The sequence below is a fragment of the Penicillium riverlandense genome (assembly GCF_028828495.1).
Source record: "Penicillium riverlandense strain IBT 135883 chromosome Unknown utg000008l_segment0_segment0, whole genome shotgun sequence".
Classification (NCBI taxonomy): Eukaryota; Fungi; Ascomycota; class Eurotiomycetes; order Eurotiales; family Aspergillaceae; genus Penicillium; species Penicillium riverlandense.
Genome location: NW_026643199.1, coordinates 304,928 through 324,200, shown reverse-complemented (window position 1 = coordinate 324,200; position 19,273 = coordinate 304,928). Strand labels below are relative to the sequence as shown.

Sequence of the window (19,273 nt, the reverse complement as noted above, 5' to 3'; positions counted from 1 at the left end):
CGTCACTGAGCTGGGCTTGTTCATTGCAAAAGCAGCCTTTTTCGAACAGCCTAATGCCTGTGCGAAAAATGACAGTTGGACGAATGTTGCTCCAGAGATGATACACCGTCTGATTCAAAACAAATCAATACGCATCTATGCTCCGGAACTCTTTGGAGTTATTTGCGGCCTGCAACATCAGGTCCATCTGTTAGAGAGCCTGCCCAGAGTTCTGACACACCATGACTTTTCACAAGTGAATATACTTGTGAACGATGCTGGGAATCTAACTGGTGTTATAGACTTCGACGAGGCAGGGGTTGAAGCGTTTGGAATGTGCATTTGGGGATTGTATGAATGTTTCTTTGGGAGTATGGAGGCCGGCAAATGGTCATTCTACCACGAAATGCCGGTGCTTGCGAACGCCTTTTGGAAATCCCTCTGGGCCAACACACCCCCAAGTCTGAACCGAGAAGAAGCCGAGACGGCGGTCAAAGTCTCTTTAAGTATTGGGATTCTCAACCGTTATTTCATTCAAGGTATGGTGGACGAGATAGACCTGTCGAAGAAAGTCCATTGCCTGTCACTTGAGTATGCAAGGGAGATTTTGCCTCGGATCTGGGAATAAGAAGATCCTCAATGTACCTAGGTAACTAATTAGATGATGTTGATGCTTTGATGCTATGAGCTAGTGGTACAATATCAAAGTCTAGGAACTGTGAGTAACTGTAAATCAGAAGCTGTTTATTTTATTACTATACAAACTTTGATTCATGGATCCACCATGCTGACATGTCAAGAACCGTTAGTCCCCCTCAACCCTCCAACCCAGGAGCAGACCGCGAGACAACAACAAGCGTGCCCAAGTCGTGAACCATATAAGAGCCGCCTATGAGCATCGCCCTTTTGCCCCACAATCTTCCACTTTGATCTGTGATGATAATTTACCTTCCTTGAAATCGATTTCTAAACCTTCAGCCCTGGGCTCAGTATCATCCATGGCATCTATCAGCGAGAACAGGCCTTCTTTCCAGAACCTCGATCCTGACAGTGACCATGCCAAAAAAATAAAATCCGTCCTCCAGACTGCAAACTGGGATTATCTCTGCGCTAAAGCGGTAGTACTCCGCCAGCAGGGGCAACCACATGTCTATGGCACCCGTACCTGTTCGGTGGATGCAAGGAAATTTGCCAGCGGCTTTTACAATATGGTGGTTGCACTCACCTTCTCGGATTCGGTTCAGTGGGTAGCAAGAATTGCGCTGCCCCGAGAGGGAGAAAGTGCCGACATGTACCGATCTCTCATGAGCGAGGTAGCTACAATGAATTTGATCCGCACCAGAACGACAATTCCTGTCGCCGAAGTCTTTGCATACGGCTTTCCTACAGAAGACTTTGGCTTTGCCTATATATTAATGGAGGCTCTTCCAGGCAAAATTCTAGACAACCGAATAGCACTCTCAGTCCCGGATCAGCATATGAGGGATTTCGCTACTCAACTGGCCAATTATGTCTATGAGCTAAGCACCATACAATTCAGCAAAATCGGTCGCATCATGCCCTCCGACTCGTCTGAGGGGGTGGAATTGTCTTCCTCTTCTATTGCAGGCTCTGGGAACCGTATTCTGTCCACCTCGCTAGAATTTTTTTACCACTTGCGCAAAGAGCAGACAAAGGCGATTCTTGAAGGCCACAAAAACGAACAGCAGTGGGAGGCGGCGGCATGGTTCCTTGAAAAGACATTGACATCGATGATCACCGAAGAGCATATCTACGGCCCGTTTCCATTGTCTCACCTAGACCTTCACTACGGCAACATCCTCGTCGATGAAAACTACAGAATCACGGGTATCTTGGATTGGAGCTGTGCTCAGACGGTTCCTATTGAGCGGTTTGCCATTTGTCCAGAATTGATCGCCCCTCCGGCTGCGCCAGTGGAGTTCAAACAAGCCGTATTTGACTTCCGGGACATGTTCCTTGAAGAGCTAGAAAAGATTGAGACAGAAAGGGACAGAGCTTCGCCTGCGATACGGATGTAATTGTCTCGTATTTTTGCATCGCCTATATCCGAGGTTGTCTTCCGTTGCACCTACAGCAGTCCTTGGAGAGCAATCTACGATGCGCAGCTGATCCTTCCCCTGCTGTATGGGAAGAACGCCCGGTGGGAGGACTTTCAAAAATTCTACGCTGAACATTCCGCATGAAATTTTTACGTGAAAGGCGACATTTGCTTCATTCCATTCTTGAACTTCTCTTGGGAGGAAACGATCGCGCTCATTCCTATGAGGCGCCAAGTCTTCATAAAAAAAAGTGCATTTCAATTAGAATACTGAAGCTGGAGAAGGACGAAGACACCAAAGAAGGTCCTGGAGAAACCCCGGGCCTTGCTATACCTAGCTTCCTAGATTGAAGCACCAGAATTCCAAAGCGAACTCCAGACCTCTCAGGACAACAGCTGTTGACGGACCTCAATTTTCGAACTGTCTTTCTGACCCTGCCGATAAGCATCTCTATATTGGGCGATTCAATACACTTTTCGTCCACTGCATAGTTTAATATAGTTTTGGCTTCAAATGATCATCCGCAACCTGCTTTGCCGTTGACGGGGACTAAATGAGCAGCATTCCTGATTCCCAGAGAGATGGTGTTGACCATGAGTGGGGCTCCGACTCTTCGTTGATTCTGATAATCTGGCTCCTTAAGTTCAGGAATATTGTTGAGATTTTGTGACTTGGTTGGCTCCCGTTTAACGATACTCTCACGAATTATTTGCCAACCCCCCACTTGAAACAAGATCGTCTCTAGATTGGTTAGCTATAGATCCTATACCTCTAGGGATGGATACTGTATTTTATGTGACCATTGGCGAGGCCTTAAAGGATGCATTTTACATGAAACCGCCATACATGTGCTACCTGCGTGCTATCTCCTCATATGCATAGCGCTCATCCAACAGCATTTGTTGCAATATAATTGACGATATGAATATGAGGTAACCTGCTGAACAGGAGTTTTGCGATAAATCCAATTGGATTTGCGCATACCACCCTGAGTTCAAGGCATAGAAATCAGGGGCGCTGTCTGTCTAAACCTCATCTTCCGAACTCACTGGTTCACGCAAAATCCAGCCTCCCATGAAAAACAATATTGGGATGGCTGATACTCCAGTTATCAATCCCAACGCCCAGCCCATAGTTCCCCAACCAGCCCGCTGACGAATGAAGCCAGCGAAAAACGGCCCAATAAGGCTGCCAGCGGCAAAACCCATGTTTGTTAGGCCATAGGCCAGCGCTGTAACTCCACCCCCACCAAAAGCATCGGGGTCTTGGTCCTCTTTTTCTTTGACGGCATGGAATACCTCCACATCGAGAGGCGGCAAGGTGACGGCAAAACAGAGACCGAGAAGTGCGAGAATTGCGCAAAGCAGAATCTTGTGATGTGTAGAATTATCCACCACAAGTCGGAGAAGGACTAGTAGGGGAACTGAGGTTAGGAATGCCCCCGCGGTAATGTAGCGAGAAGACCTCGGAAACCTGTCGATAACGAACCCAGTTACAGGTTCAGACACGTGCGGTACTATAAGCGGGAGAAATATCAATCCCTGGGCACTTTGCCGCCATCCAAATGTCCCTTGCACAAATAGTGGAAGAACACTATCGAATGAGGACAGTAATAGTGCAATGAGGAAGTTTCCCCATAGGGCCGCCTTAAGACGGGACGAGGTTAAGAGAAAGCTGACACGTCCAAGTCCACTTCGTGAAGCGGAGGTTTTTAGGGATCCTTGGCTGTCACAGGTAGGAGTAAGATTCGGCGGATTTGTTGGATCTCCTGCTTCATTTTCCGTAGCTGCGAGTGGCCTCATCTCCGGTGCAAGCCATTTGATCGCATGTCTTCTCTCGATCAACATCAATCGCAGCAAGATATCAAGCCCGATCAATACAAAGGCAAGAACAAAGACTGCATAATATCCACACTCTTGGTAGAGAACGCCCCCGAGAAGAGGGCCCGCGAGCGTTCCAACACTGCCAGCCATCGCCATATATCCGATAGCTTGACCAAGTCCGTCTTTTCCAAGGGTATCAGCCATCAGCGCAATCCCAACCACCCAGACAACAGCAGCCGCAGCACCCTGAAACAACCGACCAGCAACCCAAAGCCCGACGCTAGTCCCAATGCATAGCACGGCAGTCGCTACACCCAGCCCGACTAGGCCAAAAAGGAACGGCCATCGCCGGGACTCGGATCGATCTGCAATGTACCCGACAATAGGTGAAAATACCAACATAGCGGCCGAGAACAAAGCCAAAAGAATTGATGTCCAGGCCTGTACCCTTTCCTCAGGAATGCCTACTCTAATTTGCAGCGCAGTAGGTGTGACAGGTACGAATAGGCCATACATGAAGATATCCGTTCCGGAAGCGAACGAAACAACAAAAGTAATGAACCATCTTGATGACCTGAGTTCCACGAACCTGGGCCGTGTAGCCTCCTGGTTCTCCTGTCGGAAACCAAGCCATTTCCTCAATTCCATCGCAGTGAGGAGTATCATATACTAGAATCAGGAATAGGGTGCGGGTCAGATCGACGCAAACAACACTTGATGGTGGAGGCCATATAGAGAACAGGAAGCAACCGTCTTTGTCGGAATAGAATATTGCAGAAAATATAAGAATAAAACGCGCCGTGCTCGACTCAAAATCGATATAAATCTGAGTAAGCTCGGGGCGCGGATATGGCGCTAGACCACTTTTGGATCCCGACTCCTCAATCGCAAATCCAAATCATCCAGCGCTGAACCAGTGAGACCAAGCTGATGGCGCACTAACGAGGCAGTCGGCCAAGTGAATGCGGAAATAACCTGCAATTATTGACACAAGTACAAGCGCACCCACAGCTAAAGGCTGGACTTTCGTCTCGCAATTCATTGCGGTCGATTGCGGGGCCCCGCACGAAACCCCGAAAACCCGCTACTAGTGTGTTTATAGATACGAAATCAGTTTGAAGGAGCTCAGTCTCTACCCCACAGAAAGGAAGCCCGTATTAGTCTAGTCAACATACAAGTATATAGGACCGGAATTCCATGAATGGACCTAGCATAAGTACTCGCTAATCCCTCTACAATGGAGTAGGGATGTGTCGAAAATTTGGCGTACTAAGTGTTCCCTATCCGAACTCTGGAACACTAAATCTCAGAAGCTCCCCTTTCGATTGTAAAGATTCGCCGGTGTGCCAAACTCAGACCGTCAAGCACGAAGACTTTATCAATGTCCACGATGGTGGCCAAACGGTGCACCACAATAATGACCGTTGTGTCCAATAAGCCGGCCCGTAGAGCTTCTTGTATGGTGGTATCCGTTTCTACGTCTATTGCGCTTGTAACCTCGTCCATGACGACGATTTTGGGCGAAGAAGAAGGGCTCCAGACGTAGGTAGAAGGGCAAGTGCTTCTTATTAAATCAATGGGAACCCTATGGCCTTAGCAAATTCAACATAGAGTCCAAGAAGGAATTTTAGGCTATCCTGATGACAGCTTTGCCCTGCGCAGTTCCATCCTCAATCTCCTTCAAGATGTCCACAATATCTGACAACCTCTTTTCAATTAGCTGCGGCCTTACTTGGCCACTGGCTACAAAAGCAAGGGCCTCGAGTGTGTCCTGCCGATCTCCAGTAGATGTACCCATTACCTTGATACCTCTGCCGACGAAGTCCTCGGGGCCCAAGGGGAGCGATGTCGACTTCGGGGGCAAGCCGATACAAACGAGGCTACCAGCCCGCCTGAGAAATTTAATGGCATCCGCATAAGCCTGTGCCGACGAGGCGCAGATGAGTGCGCCGTGAGCGCCGCCACCCGTGGCCTCAATGACATCGGATACGCAGTCCTTTGTCTCTAATACGTCGATATAGACCTCCGTACCGAGGCTCAGGCAGAGACCTCTTTTCCTAGCGTCCAGGGCCACTACCTTGAGCCCCATGGCGCGAGCGTATTGGATGGCCAGATGACCCAAGCCGCCACCAGCGCCCGACACAGCAACCCACGAGCCCTTGCGGAGGTTGGCGATCTTCAGCGCCTTGTAAACTGTGACACCGGCGCATAGGATCGGTGCAGCATCAGCGTCGCTCACTCCAGTCGGGAGGCGGACCATATATGAGCTGTCCGCAATGGCATACTCGGCAAAGGTGCCCTCGATGTCCTTGCCCGCCAGTTTGCGACTTGCACACAGGTTCTCATAGCCGGTCGTGCAGACTTCGCACTTCCCGCAGACAATATGCACCCATCGGACCGCTACCGGGTCGCCAATGCGCCATTCCCCAGTGTCTACCTCAGGACCAAGGCTGGCGATTACTCCTGTGCCCTCATGACCCCCTACTGAGACCTTGGGCTGTAGGTAGGGTATTGTACCCCGGGCCAGGTGAAGGTCTGTTGCGCAGACCCCTGAGTAGTGTAGTTTGACGAGCACCTGGGTGCCGATGGGGACTGGAGTTGGGCGTTGGGAAACAGAGATGGTCTTTGTGTTTTGGTCTTGGATCGCCGCGAGGGACGACTCTGGCACGGAGAGCGAGCTCATTGCAGTATTGGAAGAGACAGAATGGAATGAATGCGGCAAGAAGTTGCGGGAACAGGTGCAAGAGCCAAACACCGGTATTTCCTTCGTCAAACGGAATAATGATAGTATCCTATGAACAATGCCTTTATATCTCTCGCCTCTTTATCTTGGTCTCTGATCAAGGTCGGCGAAGAAAACGGTAAACACGGCCTGTACACCGATCTCCGCATGTTCACTCAATTAGCGCGGTCTATTTCTGGTCGGAGGCACTGATCCGTCATGCCGGTGGTACGCCGGCAGGAAATTAAGCATTTATTACCACCGAACCTGCCTTCCACTTTTAGTGGAGATAGTACCTAGCGCATCGATCTCGTAGTAATTAATGACTATGGGGGTTTCCCGTCTGCTCCCCAGGATCTGGCCCTTGGGACCCTCTTCCCCGCAAGCAATCCGGGGTCTAGTGCGGGCATCGGAGGGCTATCCGACAGTGAGACGGGCCGCTTCTGGATGCATACATCCGCCTCGGGCCGGCGCGAGATGATAGGTTGAAGTTGGAAGTCTACCACGCGCGTCGGACGCTCATTGGGGAGAGGTCCATTTGTCAATTAGACACCCCCAACATAAAGTTACCGAGCGAGGGCGGCAATGGTCTTTTCTTATAACTGGGCTGCTTTCCTAACCACTAAGGGACTATCAAGCTGATTCTTGGTACCAGCAGGTTTTTGTCCGGCAAATCCACAACACAAAAATGGGCAAGAAAGAAGAAGTGATACCGTGTGAGTCGACAAAGCACGTCTAAACGGTAGACCTCCCAAGTTCCTGTCCAATCTGCCGTGTGATGCGGACTGAAGCGTACTGATCTCCTCCTATTTAGATACCGACATGATTGAAGACAAGGAGAAGAACGTCTCGGAGCACGAGGATGATGCCTCCGCTGCGCCCAACCTCAAGATGCGCGATGGCATCGTCTTGATGCCGCAGCCGTCCGACGACCCTAACGACCCGCTCAACTGGTCCTGGTCCCGCAAGAATGCCGCATTGTTTACCATCTCGTACCTGGCCCTCGTCTGCTACGTCGCTGTGACCACCTTAGTTACAGGGACTGTGTCCCTGGCCGAGTCGCTGCACGTATCGAAGTCGACAGCTGTTTATCTGGGCAACACGCCTGTTGCCCTTTATGCCGTAGCTCCCTGGCTCTGGAGCCCGCTCAGTCATTTTATAGGACGCCGATCTGTGCTGCTCATGTGCAATATTATCGCCATGATTGGGGCTGTTGTCGTTACGACGTCCAAGACGTACGCGGCTTGCATTGTCGGCCGGGTCATACTCGGCGCTGGTGGTTCTGCATTCTGGACACTGGGGCCGGCGAGTATCGGAGATATGGTAAGTGCCTCTTGGTCACAGAGCTTTCTGCTCCTTGAAAAGAGCCTTTGAAAAGCTGACGGCCCAATGTCTCAGTTCTTCCGCCATGAGAAAGGAAAGAATATAGGTATATCGACATTGGCTATTGTAGTCTCCCCGTTCCTTGGGACAATGTAAGTGTCATTCGGCGCACTCTATGCTCCTATACAGCAGGAAAAACAATAGCTGACTTGAGTCCCTTGACAGTATTGGCGGACCTATCATAGAGAACAACAACCTAGGCTGGCCGGCATCACAGTGGATACCCCTGGTTTTTATGGGAGCAGGCCTCATAATGCAGATCTTCTTTCTTCCGGAGACCATCTATATTCGAGAGGCACGTCCAAATTCTGCTTCCATGACCGCTCAGCACCCGTCATTTGTGCCCAAACCTGGTGAATCGACACCTTGGGGCCGGTATGGCATCCATATCCCCAAGCGCCGGGAGGACAAGCAGCATAGTTTTCTTTTCATTGCCACACGACCCTTTGTGCTCTTCAAGTACCCAGCGGTAATACTATCGGCGTTCTGGTTCGGTATTGCCTACATGATGCATGTAGGTATCACGGCCGAGATCCCACTCGTATTTGAGGAGCGGTATAACTTCTCCGTACTCGATGTCGGTCTGACTGGATTCTCTGGCTTGATTGGAGCGCTAATCGGTGAGGCGTATGCTGGACCCTCACTCGATTTCATTGCGAAGCGTACGATGAAGCATGGTCGGGAATGGCAGCCTGAGTACCGCCTCCAAGCCGTCTGGCCAGCACTGGTCGCCGTACCAGCCGGCCTGATCATGTTTGGGACATCGATCCAATTTGGATATACTTGGGTCACGCCTCTGGTCGGCCAAGGTATTTACATATTTGGCATTGAGGTTGGCACAACGGTGATGTATGATAATAACCCTATTGACTACTTATCATGGCACAAACTCAGCTGACAAGGACAAACTATCTAGTCAAACGTATATCCTGGAATGCTACCCTCGCCAGGGCGCAGAGGTGAACTTGGTCTTCAATTTGATTCGCAACATCTTCTCCTATACGGCTCCGTTCTTTGTGCAGCCGATGATCGCCAGAGTCGGAATGACCTCCCCATTCGGTCTCTTTGCTGCTTTGACCGTCTTCTTCTTCCCTTTTACTGTGGGTGTTCTGATGTTGCGAGGCAAACAGATCCGGGACAAGGGCGGTGACCCCGGATGGAGTAGAGATTAAAACCGAGCCTATTGAAGAAACTCTTACAGGAAGTCCTTGTCTTCAAGCATTCCCGTCTTAAAATATTAGCTAAAACTCCTTGATTTAATAATCTACGCACTGAAAGGCTGCTGGCGATTAATTGCCTCTTATCCGATCGTGTATCTGAGCGAAGCGCCATATCGAGCTGTTCTTTTCCTTGAGGAACTTTGCAACAAGACAAGACTGCTCAAAATGCTTTATGTGACCTGGTATATATCTTGGATTTGTAGCGAAGGGAGTCACGAATAATAGAGACGTATGTCGAAGATCCTTTGTAGGTAAGTCTAGGCAAGAATACTCGTCTTTTAGACGTCGATCCTAGCATAAAGGCAGAGTAAATACTAGGCATGTTGCATCACCGGCCTGGCTAAGCTCACTATCTGACTCGAATCGGCCGCAACGCCTCGTGCTGCCAACGCCACTATTCAGCAGCGGCGCCTCCACGTACACAGTTGATCTGTTAATACAACAGCTGCGCGGCTGGATCCTCTTGGCCTGGTCCATTGCACGCAGGATATCGCGGCAGAAGACAGTGGCATCCAGAGAGAACTGGAATCGTTGTACTGTGAAGTGACCTCTTCATCTTTGCCGAACTCGGGTATGAATAACACCGGGCCAAACGACGCCCTGTGAAAGAGCTCCATATCACACGCAACGCTTTCGAGGAAGTGCAAGACCAGAATCATCAGGCTTTATCTGCATTATCTGCATAGAGCCAAATCGCCGGTCAGAAGCTTGGCACCAGCGGGGACGGTTTCGCCTTTGGTATGTGCCCCCAGAGCTGTGTTCTCGCGAAAGCTCCGACGGTGGAGAGGATGTTGGTCTTGACCCATCCCTCGATAGCTGAAATCTCGGCCGAAAGCATTTCGGGAGCGCCCCTACCGAGTAACTACGGGTCGAGTTACTATTTCAACCAGACATTCTTGCAGAGCCATCATTGCCCCGAATTTCTTGCCAAGAGGGATTCGATATCACCCCAGTCCACTACGAGAGTCCCGTCCGGGGCGAGCAATGAGTCCATCCAACCGCTAGTATCCGGTTCTCCATCAAAGGACGTCAGAAAGTTTGGCCGCCAGGAGGCCTCTGGGATGCCGAGCCTTGGCATAACCCCGGTACTTTGCTCATGCTGGAGGCTGATGGGGTCCTGCTGCGAGGCAGACAGTGAGAAAGTATCATGCGATATACCTGCTCCCGGAGCAGCTGCCAGGTTGCTGGCTCGCCGGCCGTCCGACGTAGAATGTACAGGGTCAGTTAGCCGAGTCCGAATCCCAGGGGCCACCTGCGCATTCTTTCCCGCTGTAGCCATCCGACCGTCTCTCGAATGGTCGGCGACCGGTACAGCAGGGTCGGTGTTATCATGTTTTGATCCGTCCTCAAATGTTGCTACGACGCGTGCGAACCGCTTCATCGTGCTGCACTTGTTTACGCGCATGAGCACCTCTCTCGTCTGAGCGATCAGCTGGCGCAACTCCATCTGCAGGTGCGCCTCGTGCTGGTCGTGGCAGTGGCTCGCAGAGATTGAAATCCGAAGCGATCGCAGGATGAGCACCATAACGCCACAGTAGGCGTAGAAGATGTCCATAGCCGAGATGCCGTTCACCAGGTCGAAGGAGTCGGCAAGCAAGATGAGACGGCAGAGCTGCACGGCGTGCGTAACACAGACATCCGACAGGCGCTCCCGTACAGGCCCGGAGTACTGATCATTGGCACGCTTACTCCGGCTAAGAGCGGCGGGGAGCTCTTCCTCACTGCGCTGCGCGGATGCAACATATAGCAGCAAAGAAGAGCGTGTGACTAGAACGGCAATGTATCTGTACTGGAGGTGCAGCACCAGACCGGTTCGAAGCCGATGTCGACTCTGCCAGCCCATCATTGCTTTCAGCTCTTGCAACGACATCAGCGGCGCCTCCTGGACGCCTTGGCAAAGGAGATCTTCGGCCTCGCCAATGAAGGGAATGTTCAGCACGTGGCGTGAGGCCAAGACGTTCCTCCACTGATTCAAAGCCTCTAGGGTCTCCCTCGAAGACTGCTCTTGCCGAGCCAAGCTGTCCATGCTTCTTTCGTCGCAACCCACAGGCAGCGTCTTCACTGCAATTGATACCCTCGCCTTAGCCAGGATAATCTGCAGCTCCAGCGAAAGCTTCATAGTCTCGTCCTCCTCATCGTGACCGCCGTCCAGCACTCCCTCACAGGGAGGGACTATCTCCACGCCTTCGAAGTCGTAGAACCCACTCGGCCTCCCCAGGCTGGACGCGAGGAACTGTTCGAAACTGTAGATTGTGCAAAAGACACGCTTGCGCACCTCCCTCTCCATGGGCCGAAAGTGAAACCTGTTGTCGCTAGCTCGATGCAAGCCGACAGCGAAGGACAAACGCATAGCGGTTCCGACCAGGTTCCAGGCCGCATTGCGTTCGTTGTGGTTGTGGAGGAAAAGGGAGAGAAGAAGAAGGGCTCGGATGTTGGAAAGAGTGCATCTGGAGATCAAATGCGGCAGCAGCTGTCGGGTTAGGCGGACACAATGTTGAGAAAGGGAAGTAAGGTCGATATTGGGAGGAACGTCAGAGGGGCTGGACAGGGAACCAAAGGCAATCATCATGTGCAAACAGCCTAGCCAGCCAGGCTCGGGTACGGTAGACGATGACGGATGCATACTCGCTCGTGTCTGCTGCTGAGAACACCGCCCCGTAGACATGTATGTCTCGTATTCTTCCGCGAAGGTCCCGCGATGGAATAATGGAAAGTCTGGGTGTACGTCTTTAAAGTACAGTCTTACCAGCGAGTCGACAACATGTCGAGGCGGAAGCTGTTTTCTGGTCTTCTCGATGTCATCAACGGGGATGCTGGCGAAATCCCAGACCAGAGCAGACCCCAGTGAAGCAGGGGAGCGCTCGTCGATCTGTCGGTCTTCGTTGGTACTACCGGTGACTCTAGAAGACCGTTCGGGGAGCTCATTTTGTTTTCCATCTGCCTCAAGAGCCTGAGCTGCATCTTCCTCCACGAACGTAGCCGTTAGCTGAGTAGACGCTGGGGAGCCAACGAAATGCTCGCTGCGAGAGATAAGAATCAACCTCCGGAGCTGGCCCAGAAACTGCAGGCTTCCAGATGGGCCGATGAAATGCTCACGCCCGGCTGTATCTCTGATGAGGCCTACAGTTTCCTCTACACGAGGATTGGTTTCAGGTCCTTGGTCGGAAGAGATTCTTCTCTCCCTCTCGTTTTGGATATTTGTAGCACCTGCTCTCGGTGATGACAAAGCCGCACACTCCATTGACCCAGCAGCAACACCTTGATCATCATCTGTACTGGAGAGATCCTTTAACAGCTCCTCCATCCTTGGCGTCTCACCATGAGACAAGACCGGCATGGCATATCCCATGCGTTCTGCCAGCCGGACGAGATCCGGGACAGTGGAAATGGCGTCATTGGGAAATGCACCACGTACGATGGCCTCTAAGCATTTGTATCTAAAGAAAGGGCGTACAAGGTGACCATTAAGGCTGACCGAGGCAGTAGGCAGGGTAGATGCGAGGTAGCTTACCGGTAACTCAAACCATCCACGCTACCGTAGAACCGGGTCTTCCGTGGAAGCGTGTAGGAGCATTCAAGGTTATGGTTCTGGCACATGACACATCCGTGTCCTGATGGAAGTGGAACACATTTGCAACGCCGCTATTAGTGCCATCGTAGTAGACACTTATTGTCAGCATACATCATTACACAGAGTAATACGACTATAGTAGCCGAGCCGTCCGTATCGGAAGTATAACCCAGTATGAGCAAGCTAACCTTTCGACAAAAGTCGCCTAGTGCATACTTTAGACCCAGGTTACTGATAGCCGTCCTAAAGCAACGCTTGCGGCGGACATGCGTAAATTGGACTTACAGCTATGTGCGGACCGCTTCCTGGATGCGTCTGGTACCCTCCTGGACCGGCCTTTCGGCGGTCCTCCTGCCGGTGCCTCGGCCATCGAGTACTTGACAACTGGGAGATGAATAGAGGTCTTCCGTCGTTTCGGAAATGCGTTCATTCGCAGTAGTCGAATCACCTCAGACTCCCTTTGCGCTTCGCGGCAGGAATTTTGCATCCAGCCTATGCGTCTACGCGGGGGTCAAAGATGCGTCGGAGCTGTAGACCGCGAGTGCGGAGATATAGGGGAATGGGACGGACGCATGCTTCCGGGAATGCTCCACCGTGCTAGTTTTCTCCCCGGACTTCTGGTGCGGAGTATGCGGAGGTATTTCCCCACATGACCAGACTGCTGATTGTGTCGTGAGTACTGTTGAAAGATCGTCCAGCACAGCAGCCCACAGGTCATGGAGGCTTTGCAGATTTGTTCTTCATCTTCTCATCTCAGCTTGTCACCCGAACTGAGCAAGCACATTTTCGGTCTACCGGCAAGATGATCGAGTCGTTCACCCTTCCAAGCGGGAGAGAGATGGCCTACACCCTGTCTCCCGGGGCCTCCTTAGATCGCATTATCCTCCTTTCTAATTCTTTAGCGGAGGACTTGACTTCCTGGGACCGCGTCGTGCCTGTACTGGAAGATCAAGGCTTCCGGGTCCTCCGCTACGACCAACCGGGCCATGGCCGCTCCAGCGCACCATCTGAATCTAAGTTGTCGTCCACATCCTTCGAGGTCCTGGCGGACGATGTGTATTACCTTTTGAAACATCTGGGAATTAGCAGACTGCATGCTTGGGTAGGGGTATCGATGGGAGGCATCAAGGCCGTGTACTTCGTTGCGCGTCATCCGGGCATGGTGAACAAGATCATTGTAGCCGACGCCATCGCCGCTTCACCAGCCGTGACCGGCGTCGCAGATAACTTCGCCGTGAGGATAAGCGCCGTCAAAGAAGCAGGATCAATCTCAGAGGACCTTTTCAATACGAGGAAGCGGTGGTTCGGCGAAGAATGGATGGCGGAGCATCCCGAAGAGGCGGCGAGAATGGAAAGGTCTATGGCGACGACTACAATTCAGGGGCTGGAGGCCTGTTGTGCTGCCCTTAGGAGCCCATCTTTTGATCTCAGGCCGCTGTATCCCCAGGTGGGACATGGCTGTGATGAGGCTCTCATTATCGCCGGGGAGAAGGATGCGGACCTGCCGTCCAAGATGCAGGAGATGCGGAAGGCTGTGGAAGAGAGCTTATGGAGCCGTGGGAAGAAGGGATCCGTAAGGATGGAGATTGTCAAGTCTGCCGGGCATGTACCCTACATTGACGGTTTTGAGGACTTCTGTGTGATTATCACCAAGTTTCTTTCTTAGACAAGGGCAGCGATGGCTCTGGTGAAATGGATCCGTAGTTTCTTTGTGTATCAAAAGCTACAGGGACATCTCCACTAGAAGCAATTTTACTATTCGCATTTCTAGAGTGTAGCTGGCATTCTGATTAACAAGTCCGAATGGATGGCTCCCGAGGGATGAACCGACGAAGTGTAGCGGGTCTGGCGGCAAGCTCTCCGTCGGTTGCAGTGTTCCGAAAATTAGTCTCAGTCTCGAACAGTAGATCCAGCCACACAGCAGACTGCATTCGGAGAACCCATCAGTGTCTTCGCGGGGATGAAGAAGAGATGGGGTTTTCATCAGTGAACTTTGCCATCATTCATATATAAACTCGTCATCTTGAGAAGAACGAGCATAGTTACTCCTTTTACTCAGTTGATCTGTGAGACAACTGTGAACTTCACTGAGTTATTCTGGCTGCACAGCACCATGCCTAACACTTCCAGATCGTTGAACGTCCTTGTCGTCGGCGCTGGCCTGGGCGGCCTAGCAGCGGGACTTGCGCTGCAGACCGACGGTCACACGGTCACAATTCTTGATGCAGCTCCCGAGTTCGCTGAAGTAAGGCCTCAATAGCAACCACGTTCCAGGACTTTGGCTCATATTGGCGACTTTCATAGGCTGGAGCGGGTATCAGGATCCCACCTAACTCGAGCCGCTTGCTCTTGCGATGGGGTGTTGACCTAGAGAGGATGAAGAAGTCGACTTCGCAGAAATATCACTTCATCCGTTGGAAGGATGGCAGCACAATCTTCGATTTGCCTTTCAACAACATCGTTGAGACACACGGAGCGCCTTACTGGCTTGTCCATCGAGCAGATCTGCACGCGGCGTTGCTCGACGCCACGCAGAAAGCCGGCGTCAATGTTTTGACTAAGAAGCGTGTCGTCTCGTACGACTTCGATGCTCCGATGGCGACTACAGTGGATGGGGAAGTCTTCAAAGCTGACCTTATCGTGGGTGCAGACGGTATCAAATCTGTCTGCCGACCCCTGCTTACCGGGCGGCCCGACGTACCGCGGGACACTGGAGACATAGCCTACCGAATCCTCATTCCCAGCGAAAAGTTGCTGGCCGACCCGGATCTGGCCCACCTTATCCTCGACCCCTGCACGACTTCCTGGTGCGGGCCGGACGCACACCTGGTTGGCTACCCTATCCGCAACGGGGAGATGTACAACATCGTCGTGTGTGCTACTTCCTACAATGAAACCACGGACGAGGTTTGGGTCGTTAAAGGCGACAACAGCGATCTGTGCAACCGATTTGCGAGCTGGGAACCCAAGGTGCGAAAGCTCTGTGCCCTGACGGGCGACTTCATGAAGTGGCGACTGTGTGATCTGCCCAATCTAACCCGCTGGACGCACCCGTCGGGCAAGGCCGTGCTGCTGGGAGACAGCTGTCACCCCATGCTCCCTTACCTGGCTCAGGGCGCCGCCCAGTCCTTTGAAGATGCCGCCGTTTTGCGCCAGGTACTCGCGCAAGATGTGGACTTGGCCACAGCCCTGAAGCAGTACGAAAAGATCCGTATGCCGCGGGCGGGCCTCGTGCAAGCCAAGACGCGTGAGCACCAGTACATCTTGCATATTGATGATGGGCAGGAGCAGCAGACGCGTGACAAGAAGCTAGCTCTCGATACGACGGAGAACCCAGTCTTCTGGGGCTTCGGAGACCGGAGGAAATGGCTCTTCAGTCACGATGCAGAGGTGATTAGGAAAGAAGGGGCTAACTGGAGGGATGGGCCCGTATTGAATGGTGTTCAGACGTAGTCCAGGACCGTGGTGGACATGGTTCTAAATTCATGTGGTTTTCTTCCATGTTCCTCTCTCTTGTTAGGGCCAATGCTTGTGCTTTTCGCCATGGAATGTAAGCCAGTCATCATTCAAACATTATTCTCTGTTCAGCTCGTATTGTATACCTTACAGATTGCTAACACTTATCCACCACAACATAGCCCTTGGACGGAACCATCCAAGCAGAGACCAAAGCTGCCGTATGTGCCAATTGCACAAATGGCGACAGAATAACCGATAAAGCAGCATGCCTCAACATCTTCAAATATGAAATATCAACTACACTCATATCTTGTGTAAAGGAAGCCACAAGTAAATTATGAATGTTTGTTGCATCATTCCACAACATCCAGTCATAGTACCACCAAGGCACATATATTTCAAACTGACAGATTAAGCCCAAAATAGGGCTGTAAATTCGTATAATTTCGGTTAGATCTCAATTGATTCGGACGTGAATGTGGGGAGAGAAAAGACTCACAACATCCAAAAGCCAAGTCCGCCTGCTACTGAAGCAACCATGGCGATCTTTACCAAAATACTGTCAATTGAAAGAATTCCGGTATACCAGCGTCGTCGTTGATTCCAAAAATCATCGAGACTGAAAGGAGGTTGCTCAAGGACAACTGCATGCAACCAGTCGAACTGGAATTTTTGCGATGCAGCCTATTGAGGTCAATGAATGTAACCAAATTTGACTATTCCATGTTACTTACCTGATAACCGAACCAAAAGTCTTCCGATATGCAGTCTGTGTCCCATGTGACTGTATTTTCAACTTCGCCGTTGATTAAGATCCAAGATCCGTGTATCCAACCTAAAAGTGGCCTATTTAAGTACCGCACGGGTAGTTGAAACTGCCCAAAATCCTCTGCAAGGCGACCGACTTCTGCTGCCGAAAGAAATGCGTTTCTCCAATGATTGGCCGAAGTATAGAAAATCGTTCCCTGAATAAGGTCAATATATCAGTTCCAAAGGAAAAAAGAAGTCTGAAGGGACTCACAATTCCGAAATCTGCGTGACCCCTCTCAATGAAGTCTAAACACGTCTTAATGACACTTTCGTCAATCTGAGATTCCTCATCCAGGTGCAATACCCAGTCATCCCTGGTCAACCTCTGCTTCTGGCGAAAATACTCAAGGGCTCGGGCCTTGTACATGGCTTTCTTTGTCTCCACAACCCTCGGGACTTGATCAACCTTGATATAAGGAGCAAGCTCTTCGCGAAATTCTGTTCCATTTAGACCATCCACAACAACATGGAACTGCAAAGCAGGATGTTTTAGACTATTCCAGCATTTTGTCGAATTCAACACCGTCTATAATATTTCCGTAAGTTGAAATATTCGAAAGACAGAGAGGTATGGATAGCTTGGACCTCATCTCACCTGGAAGTTTGTTCCCCTTGTCACTAGACATACTCTCAGTGTTCCCAGGCGCCTTGTTATTGGACCCTGCGCATATTTGTAAGGTCGCATCGGTAGACATAACCCCCATGTATTCCTGTAAGGTAGGACCTGAAACATAAGAAAACATGCATTCGCAAAGGCATGAAATGTAACCATTATATCCCAGCCATCCTCTGCCACACTTGCATAATAGCCTGTGAACTGAACAACTATTTTGAGGGCTATTTTCGAGAATTCAGTATACAGATTTGGAGATTGAAAAAGTCCACTCATTTGGAAAGGCCGTACCGGTGAAAACCAAAAGTAGAGTAAATGGAAAGATGATATAATTGTAATTGAGCGCCTTGTAGAGTCTGCGTAAATTTTTGGATCGCAAAGGATTGTCGTTCATTTCAACCGAAACCATTTTGAATATCGTAGAAAGGCGGAAGACAAACCAGGATTTGAGGATGTGAAATATAAGTTTGGAGTAGCAATTCAGCTTTATGTTGAATGTTTATTTTGAGACTGGATAACCCGATGCTGTGAGTTAACTTGGAATGTTACCATGCAAGATGCAAGGGACGGAATAGGAACCGGAAAATATACCCGCTGCTTACACTTGCGGATTGTTTCCCATACAGTATCTCGAATATTGCGGATCATGCCACTTGTGGTGGTATTTTGATACTGAGATTAGCCTACTGGCAATCATGATGTTTCCCGTAACGGAGACTTTCTTTAACCTATAGAGCTCTTATATATCCATTATCTCCTATTTGAGTAGAAGCTGACAATGTAATTACTATTGCCTAACCACACAAGAAGACTTGGCATTCTCAATTCCTTGAAGTGCTTATTACCTAGAGAGGCAGGGCACTGAAGGCTTGACTATCGGTGTATCTGGGCCCTACATCTCCAATAAACAATTGAAGAAGGTCCATTTACGTGACTAATTATTAACATCTACTGACATAAACATTGCAAATATGAATAGTTAGAAATAGCTGTGGTGTCCCTAGCAATTCCCAAGGATGCACCTGCGTCCAGTTAGGACAAAAAGCCTTCTTCCATCTGCAGGTAACAGAGGGAAATGGAGGCAGTTCAATCAGAGCCAAGCATTTCTGCGATCGGTATGTTGAAGAAACTTGGGATTAGTTTACTACAAAATACCAAGCCCGTTCGTCAAAGCATGGAATGTTTAATCAGCGTTCTTCTGCGTGGTTTGAGTGAAGGGATAAGTACCAATATTTAAAGTCGTATTTCCCGGAACTAGTCTCGTTCAATTCCATCTGCTACTCTTGATTCAGTATTGTTTTGCGAACCACACTATATTCAAACATGCAATACGCCCGTTTGATCGGATTGGCGCTTTTTGCCCTTTTTTATGGTGTGATAGCAATGCCAATCGAAAGTACGTACTTAATTGGTATTTTCACAGCGCCGTCGGTCACTAAGTCATCAAAACAGGAGAAGCACCTCGTCATGAGAAGCGGGGGGGTCTTGATGGCATCACTGCAGTGGTGAAACAACTGAACCATATCGTTGGGACATTGAACAGTCTATTGGGAACGGTGGAGGCACCAGTTGAAACTCTGGAGAACTAAATCACAAGAGTTCTGGAAATTTTTCTTCCCCAACATATGGGGTG

The 19,273-nt window shown here is 50.4% G+C and overlaps 8 protein-coding genes across 8 annotated transcripts; 4 read left to right on the top strand and 4 right to left on the bottom strand.

The window, feature by feature from the left end:
• Window positions 1–977: 977 nt before the first annotated feature.
• N7474_009116 (phosphotransferase family protein) lies at window positions 978–2,018 on the top strand (the record flags this gene model as incomplete). The annotated part of the gene is made up of 1 exon (XM_057200526.1): window positions 978–2,018. The coding sequence occupies one exon, from the start codon at window positions 978–980 to the stop codon at window positions 2,016–2,018; it is 1,041 nt and encodes a 346-aa protein (XP_057048513.1).
• A 1,046-nt stretch (window positions 2,019–3,064) lies between these two features.
• On the bottom strand, window positions 3,065–4,528 carry N7474_009115 (MFS transporter; the record flags this gene model as incomplete). Its single annotated transcript, XM_057200525.1, has 1 exon — window positions 3,065–4,528. One exon carries the CDS (start codon window positions 4,526–4,528, stop codon window positions 3,065–3,067), a length of 1,464 nt encoding a protein of 487 aa, XP_057048512.1.
• Window positions 4,529–5,489: 961 nt separating this feature from the next.
• Window positions 5,490–6,545, bottom strand: N7474_009114 (zinc-dependent alcohol dehydrogenase; the record flags this gene model as incomplete). Its single annotated transcript, XM_057200524.1, has 1 exon — window positions 5,490–6,545. The coding sequence occupies one exon, from the start codon at window positions 6,543–6,545 to the stop codon at window positions 5,490–5,492; it is 1,056 nt and encodes a 351-aa protein (XP_057048511.1).
• A 727-nt stretch (window positions 6,546–7,272) lies between these two features.
• N7474_009113 (uncharacterized protein) lies at window positions 7,273–9,139 on the top strand (the record flags this gene model as incomplete). Its single annotated transcript, XM_057200523.1, has 5 exons — window positions 7,273–7,300; window positions 7,399–7,907; window positions 7,983–8,059; window positions 8,133–8,816; window positions 8,884–9,139. The coding sequence occupies 5 exons, from the start codon at window positions 7,273–7,275 to the stop codon at window positions 9,137–9,139; spliced, it is 1,554 nt and encodes a 517-aa protein (XP_057048510.1).
• A 955-nt stretch (window positions 9,140–10,094) lies between these two features.
• N7474_009112 (fungal specific transcription factor domain-containing protein) lies at window positions 10,095–12,491 on the bottom strand (the record flags this gene model as incomplete). The annotated part of the gene is made up of 1 exon (XM_057200522.1): window positions 10,095–12,491. The coding sequence occupies one exon, from the start codon at window positions 12,489–12,491 to the stop codon at window positions 10,095–10,097; it is 2,397 nt and encodes a 798-aa protein (XP_057048509.1).
• A 1,069-nt stretch (window positions 12,492–13,560) lies between these two features.
• Window positions 13,561–14,424, top strand: N7474_009111 (uncharacterized protein; the record flags this gene model as incomplete). The annotated part of the gene is made up of 1 exon (XM_057200521.1): window positions 13,561–14,424. The coding sequence occupies one exon, from the start codon at window positions 13,561–13,563 to the stop codon at window positions 14,422–14,424; it is 864 nt and encodes a 287-aa protein (XP_057048508.1).
• A 447-nt stretch (window positions 14,425–14,871) lies between these two features.
• On the top strand, window positions 14,872–16,211 carry N7474_009110 (uncharacterized protein; the record flags this gene model as incomplete). The annotated part of the gene is made up of 2 exons (XM_057200520.1): window positions 14,872–15,003; window positions 15,063–16,211. The coding sequence occupies 2 exons, from the start codon at window positions 14,872–14,874 to the stop codon at window positions 16,209–16,211; spliced, it is 1,281 nt and encodes a 426-aa protein (XP_057048507.1).
• A 501-nt stretch (window positions 16,212–16,712) lies between these two features.
• On the bottom strand, window positions 16,713–17,731 carry N7474_009109 (glycosyltransferase family 2 protein; the record flags this gene model as incomplete). The annotated part of the gene is made up of 4 exons (XM_057200519.1): window positions 16,713–16,901; window positions 16,952–17,182; window positions 17,239–17,465; window positions 17,656–17,731. The coding sequence occupies 4 exons, from the start codon at window positions 17,729–17,731 to the stop codon at window positions 16,713–16,715; spliced, it is 723 nt and encodes a 240-aa protein (XP_057048506.1).
• Window positions 17,732–19,273: the final 1,542 nt, after the last annotated feature.